The sequence below is a fragment of the Olea europaea genome, chromosome 6, assembly GCF_002742605.1.
Source record: "Olea europaea var. sylvestris chromosome 6, O_europaea_v1, whole genome shotgun sequence".
Classification (NCBI taxonomy): Eukaryota; Viridiplantae; Streptophyta; class Magnoliopsida; order Lamiales; family Oleaceae; genus Olea; species Olea europaea.
Window position 1 is genome coordinate 26627811 of NC_036242.1, and position 8130 is coordinate 26635940.

The 8130-nt window shown below is 38.3% G+C and overlaps 1 protein-coding gene across 1 annotated transcript; it reads right to left on the reverse strand.

Annotated features, from left to right (window-relative positions):
- Window positions 1-5087: 5087 nt before the first annotated feature.
- LOC111395329 lies at window positions 5088-5804 on the reverse strand. Its single transcript, XM_023021311.1, has 3 exons — window positions 5713-5804; window positions 5521-5623; window positions 5088-5444 (listed from the first exon to the last, which is right to left on the reverse strand). Exons 1-3 carry the CDS (start codon window positions 5802-5804, stop codon window positions 5088-5090), a joined length of 552 nt encoding a protein of 183 aa, XP_022877079.1.
- Between the last annotated feature and the right edge of the window lie 2326 nt (window positions 5805-8130).

An 8130-nucleotide genomic window follows, 5' to 3' on the forward strand; every position in this document is an offset into this window, starting at 1 on the left:
ACATGAAAGCAAAGGTTAACATGGTGGAAGACTCGGGGTCTAAGAACAAGAAAAGGAAGCGTTTTGGCTCATCTATGGACAAAGAAAAAGTCAACAATGCAAAACGGTTCAAAGGCAACTGTTATACTTGTGGGAAGTTGGGACATCGGGCTAAAAACTGTCAAAGCAAAAAGAAGGATACACAGAAAAAGAAACCACCCCAAGCCAATATAACCGAAGTGGATAAAATTTCTACGGATGTTGGAGACATCAACCTATCTGCTCTTGTTTCTGAAGTTAATTTGGTATCTAATGCCAAGGATTGGTGGTTGGACACAGGAGCCACTCGTCACATCTGTGCAGATAAGGGTCTATTCGCTGAATATAAGACCTTGAATCATAATGAGTGTCTTTACATGGGAAATTCTACAACATCCAATATTGATGGGATTGGAAAGGTTATTCTGAAATTCACATCGGGGAAGGAACTAACGCTTAATGAAGTTGTACATGTCCCAGATATCAGAAAGAATTTGATTTCAGGAGCTATTCTTAGTAAGAAAGGATTTAAAATGGTGTTTGAATCTGATAAATTTATACTTACTAAGGGGGGCATGTATGTTGGGAAGGGTTATTTACTTGACGGTCTATTTGTGATCTAAAATTTGTTCAGACTCGAGGTGGTAAAAAATACTTTATCACATTTATAGATGATCACAGTAGATATTGCCAAGTTTATTTATTAAGTAGCAAAGACGAAGTATTGAATGCATTTGTTACTTACAAAAACGAAGTTGAAAATCAACTTGGAAAAACAATTAAGGTATTAAGATCTGATAGAGGTGGTGAATATGATTCGTCCATGTTTGATGAATTATGTGCTAAGTTTGGTATTATTCACCAAACAACAGCCCCGTATACTCCGCAGCAAAATGGAATTGCTGAGAGGAAAAATAGAACTCTAAAAGACATGGTTAATGCCATGCTTATAAGTTCAGGATTACCACAAAACTTGTGGGGGGAAGCAGTGCTAACTGCTAGCTTTATTCTGAATAGAGTTCCCCATAAGAAAACTGGTTCGATACCTTATGAGTTATGGAAAGGTAGAATGCCTTCCTATAAATACTTAAAAGTGTGGGGGTGCCTAGCTAAAGTGGCTATTCCACCTCCCAAAAGGATTAAGTTAGGTCCTAAAACTATTGATTGCATTTTTATCGGATATGCAATAAATAGTAGTGCGTACAGATTTCTTGTACATAAATCTGATATAAGTGACATTCATGTCAATACAATTTTTGAATCTTGAGATGCTGAATTCTTTGAAGATGTGTTCCCTAATAAAAGAGATATTCGTGAGAATACTCAAAAGAGAACACGAGATAATGCTATTGAAAACAATATAGAACCTGAATCAAGAAGGAGTAAAAGAGCAAAGGTCACTAAATCCTTTGGTCCAGACTTTATTTCTTTCGTAATTGAGAAAGAGCCACAAACATTTAAAGAAGCTGTGACTAGTCCAGAATCCGTATTCTGGAAGGAAGCTATAAATAGTGAAATTGAATCTATTATGAATAATAATACTTGGCAATTGATTGATCTTCCTAAGGGAACTAAACCAATAGGATGCAAATGGATCTTTAAAAGAAAGTTAAGATTTGATGGTTCAATAGAAAAATACAAGGCTCGACTGGTTGCAAAAGGATATCGTGAGAAAGAAGGAATTGATTTCTTTGACACATATTCTCCAGTAACAAGAATTACTTCTATTCGGGTTTTAATTGCTATTGCAGCCTTGTACAACTTACAAATACATCAAATGGATGTTAAGACTGCATTCCTGAATGGTGATTTAAACGAAGAAGTATTTATGGAACAGCCAGAAGGTTGCATAGTGAAAGGACAAGAGAACAAAGCTTGCAAACTAGTTAAGTCCTTATACGGTTTGAAGCAAGCTCCTAAACAATGGCACGAAAAGTTTGACAGCGCCATGGTTAGGAATGGATTGGTCATAAATGGATGTGACAAATGCGTATATTCGAAAAAATTCGAAAAGGCATACGTACTCGTCTGTTTGTATGTTGATGACATGCTTCTATTAGGAACTAATATAGAAGTCATCAATGGAACAAAGAACATACTCACCAAAAACTTTGACATGAAAGATATGGGTGAAGCAGATGTGCTTCTAGGAATAAAGATATCTAGAACATCAAATGGAATAGTCTTATCTCAAACCCATTATGTTGATAAAATAATTGAGAGGTTTAAGACTCATAATATTAAAGAAACCAGTAACCCATTTCTTCCACATATAGTTCTTCATAAGAATAGTGGAAATGGGAAACAACAGTTAGAATATTCCCAAATTATTGGTAGTTTTAATGTACCTGATGAATTGTACAAGACCTGATATAGCTTACTCGGCAAGTAAGCTGAGTCGTTACACAAGTAATCCAAGTAATCAACATTGGGACTCATTACTTAGAGTTTTGGGATACTTGAAACGGACCAGAGAGCATTCATTACATTATGGAAAATATCCTCCAGTAATTGAAGGATATAGTGATGCCAATTGGATATCAGATACAGACGAGTCAAAGTCTACCAGTGGCTATGTATTTACTCTTGGTGGTGGCGCTATATCATGGAAATCTTCTAAGCAAACGTGTATAGCTCGATCTACTATGGAATCTGAGTTTATTGCTTTAGACAAAGCAGGAGAAGAAGTAGAATGGTTAAGACATTTCATAGAAGATATTCCTATATGGCCAAAGCCGGTACCGGCTATTTGTATTCATTGTGATAACCAGGCCACAGTAGCCAGAGCTGAAAATTTTGTGTATAACGGTAAGTCGAGACATATACGTCGTAAACATAACACCGTTCGGCAGTTGCTCTCAAATGGAACAATATCAATTGATTTTGTTAAGTCAAAAGAAAACCTAGCGGATCCGTTTACTAAAGAGTTATCTAGAGAGCGTATAGACTGCGCATCGAGGGAAATGGGTTTAAAGCCTAAAACCCAATGAGTCATCTTAGTGAAAACCTAACCTGGCAATTGGAGATCCCATGGACTAGGTTCAATAGGAAAACTAATTATGAATGACTCGATAAGAAGCACTTAGGAGTTTAACTCCTTCCCATTTCTATGATGCAAAAAGTGCTGACTATGAAGTGTATTAAGGATAAGCTTTGCTTTTAATGATGACTATAAATGGTACAAGTAATTACAGTAGGGTACTCTTTATAGTACATCACCTATGTTAGTGCGAACTTGGCCGGTTCTATGAGAATTTATTTAGGCAAATTCTCTAAAGCACTCGCAGAACCCAAGTAGTTGAGGGCCGAAATAATGAACACAATAGAGAACCAAGTTTGATATGAGAGATAATGTATTTGGTCTATTGTCTGAGCTTGCAATAACGGCTGACAGTTCAAAACATTGCGTTCACTGATTAGCCAAATGAGTTCGATAGATTCTTACTAAAGAAGGTTCAAAGCGAAAGCTACCTATCTTGATGCGTTATCTTTCAGATAGTACTCTTCTTCCGTCTTTCTTGATTTGAGTCGACTTCTTCCATTCATGTGGGGGATTGTTGGAATTAATTGAATTTGATTTTGGGTTTAAAATATTAAATGTAATATTTAATGATGTGAGCCATTACAATTAATTTGGATGAATTGGAGAAGTCTCCAATATAGGCCTATATGTTGATAAGCCAATTTTAAGTGTTTTTTATATGGAAAGGAGTCCCATATCGAAAGTTTACAAGAAAATAGTCTTGTTTATATAGTGGGTTGTGTGAATAATATATAATTTAATAAGTTACCTACCACTTGGCTAACTTTAGCTAGCCAAAGGCTAGTCACCACTAGAGTGGTGCCTCGCACCACTCCCCGAACCCGGTCCCGATACGCGCACGTCGCAAAGTACGCATTGGGCGCTTTAGAGGCGCACTTTGCACGTACGCATCGTTGCGAGGAGTTGGGGAGCCTTATAGTTTTCGGAAATGGACTCGTGGTAGCGCAAGGCTTGGTGATTTGGCATTTTAGGTGGCGCACGTGTGGTAGGTCGCGTCCCTTCGTCCTGCGTGGCGGTTAGATGTACGCGTGGCATCCACATAGCTGTGACTGTTCAGAAATTGGTGAATAGGCATGATGAATGGACACTTCACTTTATGGTTCAATCTGAGCCGTCAGATCATGAAAATAGTGCGATCCAATGGCTAAGACGAATCAGACCAAGTGGTGCACCAGTTCCTGAAATGTCACACACCTATTCCATGAGACACTTCAATCTCTATAAATAGAGACCCCCAGATTCGTTTTTGACACACCAAATCAATTACGAATCCAATTGATTTCTAAATTCTTCTCTCTTCATATTCTGCTCTAAAAATTCTCTTATATTTCCGTTGTTATTCCGTTCGAGTACGATCTTTCATTGGTCCGACCGACAAGGTTGGTATTGTGCAGTATCGACTTTGGAAGGAGCATTGTATCTTGGGAGACAGACGTCCATAATCTCGTTTGCACTTCATTTGGAAGCGAAATCTGTCTTAAGGAGATTTGTTTATTTTATTGGCATACCTCGCTTCATTTACTGTTTTCTATTTTTCTGCTTATTTTATTTGTTCTTTTGATTGCGTTAGTCGAATTTCCGACAACATTTTTACCGAAATGTCAGAAGAAAAAACTGAAATGCAATCCACACCATTTCTGTATCTATTGTGTTTCTGCAATATCGTGGCTTAACTCCTGCGATAACCAAAAACGTTAACTAATTTATTGCAATTTCAATTAAACCAAAATGACACTGCACAACTTACACCGAACGACGTTGCAATAATATGAATTTCAGATATTACCGTTGGCTCCCTCCTTTCTTCCTTCTTCTTCTCCCTTCTTTCTTCTAGTTCTGAATCCTTTCCTTCCCCAATTGCTCTCGACATGACAACTCTTCCACTTACCTTGATCTTGTCCCCAAGATCCACAGAGAGGAAACTGCAATTTGATCCGGTCCGCATCTTGTTGGGCAAAATCACTTATTGCAAAATCCCATATAACATATCTTACCAAGTTGCACAATCTGGAATAGAATTGGCCCACTAAATGAGCCACTGAATGGGGGAGCCATTTCTGTGTGTAACAGTTCTGGATTCTAGGATGGACAGTGGATGATGTGCTGGTAGTTTGGTCTGACCTTCATCAGGTAATTGACGGACCGCCATTGCCCTGTCACCCAACTTCTTCTTTAATAACAAACCATGAAAGACTGGATGAATTTTTGAGGCAGTAAGAAGTGCTAACTGATAAGCCACTGTCCCTATTTTCTTGATAATCTGATTGGGACCAAAATACTTTGCACCCAGTTTATGATTTTGCCTATTTTCCAAAGATTGTTTCTTGTAGGTGTGGAGCTTCAGGAACACCCATTCTCTTACTTCAAATGACCTCTCAGTCCTCTTTTTATCAACAAAGAGTTTCATCCTGGCAGTTGTCTTTGAGAGTTTTTCTTTCAGTTGCTGGTTTAATTTATACCTTTATTGTAGCCATTCTTTCACTGATGCCACATTGGATTGCTAATGTGGATCCAAGGAGATCTGTAGTAGTTTGGTTCCATAAAGCTTCAAAAGGAGTCATCCTAATGGAGGAGTGAAGGTGGTATTGTACCACCATTCAACAAGAGATAGCCATTTTCCCCACTATTTGGGCTGTTGATGTGTCATACACCTTAAGTAAATCTCTACACATTGATTTGACCTCTCAGTTTGCCCATTTGACTGAAGATAATAGGCTGAGCTCAAGTGGAGTTGTGTACCCATCAATTTAAATAATTCTTGCTAGAATCTGTTTGTGAATACTTTGTCTCTATCAAAGATAATGCTGTGTGGCAACCTATGAAGTTTAAAAACAGTATCAAAGAAGATCTTAGCAACTGTGATTGTTGTGAATGGGTGAGAAATAGAAATGAAGTGTCCGTACTTTGTGAATCTATCTACCATCACCAAAAGTGTCTTTCCCTCCTGAGTTAGGTAAACCTTCAATGAAGTCCATGCTTATGTGACTCCAAGCATGTAATGGAACGCGTGCAGCAATCCAGGATAAGGAGTTTGTTCTCCCTTAAACTTTTGGCAAATCTCACACTGCATTAACTCATTTCAAATGTCCTGGTTTATCCCTGCCCAGTAAAAGTGTTGTTTGGCTCTATATATACTGCTGTGAATGCGTGAGTGTCCCCCTTCTTGAGATCCATGGATATTCTGAATCACCTTTGATCTAATTTTCCCACCCTTGCCAATTTAGATTCTGTTTTAATACTTCAAAACACCATTGTTGTACTTAAAGTTTGGATCAAAGCTAGGATTCAGTAGTAAGGTCTGTATTTTATCCTCAGCCATCGTATCCTCCTTATAGCTTTTCGTTACTTCTTGGATCCATGTAGGAATCATCATGGTAACCCCAGAACATTCCACCTCTCTTTCATGCCTTCTCGATAAGGCATCGGCCACAAAATTATCAACTCCCCTTTTATAAATTATCTCATAACTTAGTCTTAATAGCTTGGTGAGCAATTTCTGTTGGAGGGGAGTATTGATTCTTTGTTCCAACAAATATTTGAGAGACTAATGGTCTGTCTTGATGATAAAATGGTTGCCCTCTGGATAGTGCCTCCTTTTACTAGTGGCTGTTACCAGTGCTAGCAATTCTTTCTCATAAATCGACATTCCCATATTTCTAATCCCAATAGCCTTGCTCAAATAAGCCAGTGATTTCTTGTCTTGCATCAACATAGCCCCAACCCCTCCTTGAAAGGCATCGGTTTCAATAATAAATGGTTTATGAAAATCAGGTAAGGCCAACACAGGTGTGGAACGCATAGATTGTTTCAACTGATCAAAGGCTGCACTTGCATCTTCTGTCCATGGAAATTGTCTTTCTTAAGCATGTCTGTCAGTGGTTTTGCTATTACTCCATAACCTCTAACAAATTTTCTGTAGTAACCAGTCCACCCAAGGAAGCCTGTCAATTGTTTGATGTTTTCGGCTTAGGCTAAAGCTGTATAGCTTCTACCTTGCTGGGATCTGCTAAGATGCCTTTATGGCTGATAATATTATCAGTAGGGATCTAATTATGGATTACCCCTTTCCTCTCTCTTTTCCCTTTCTTAGTAAAGCGTGATTTTGTAATTGTGGAGGAGTGATTATTGTAACGGCAGCGTGATTAGTGTAATGGCTAAGATTGACCCTTGTAATCAGAAACGCACACACTATATAATACAAGCAACTCTCATTTGGAGAGTCATTGGAAAACCAAATCGAGTTTGTTTAACTGATAACCTTCAAGTATTCTGAAATTTGAAATTCATCATTATCGCATGCATTATCAACACCTAAACTACCTTGACATGCATACGTTTGGATGTGTTTGTTTTGTTCATCTACCTTCTCATGAAAGAAGCAAACTTTCCGCTCAAGCTGATAAATGCGCGTTTATAGGTTACGGTGTTTCTCATAAAGGATATGTTTGCTACGATCCATGCTCCAATAGATTTCGTATCTCTCGTCATGTGATTTTCTTTCAAAATCAATATTTCTTTCCCACTCATTTTAAGTCTTTATCGAAGACACCTGCCCTTCCACACTTTGATGATTTGTCCTCTACCCTAAACGGTTCAAGCTTGGATTCGTGTATGAACAATGACGCCCAACTTTGCCCCACATGTACCAGACCCGCCATTTGAGGCTGCTTAGACACAACCTTCCATGAATGAGCTGGACTCAGACACTAACATTCGTCGTTCCACCAGAATTTCTCATCCTCCTGATCAGTATGTATTTTCTTATACATCTGTTTATCCTACTTTGTCATCTATTTCCATACCTAGGGTATTCTAAGGTAATAAAACATGAATGTTGGCGAGAGGCAATGGCAAACGAACTTCATGCACTTAAAGATAATGATACTTGGGATGTTGTTCATTGTCCTGGGAATGTTAAGGCCATTGGTTGCAAATGGGTTTACTCAATCAAATTATGGTCTGATGAGACTGTGGATAGATATAAGGCACGGTTGGTTGCTTTTGGTAACAGACAGGAGTATGGTATTGATTATGAGGAGACTTTTGCTGCAGTAACCAAGATGACCACG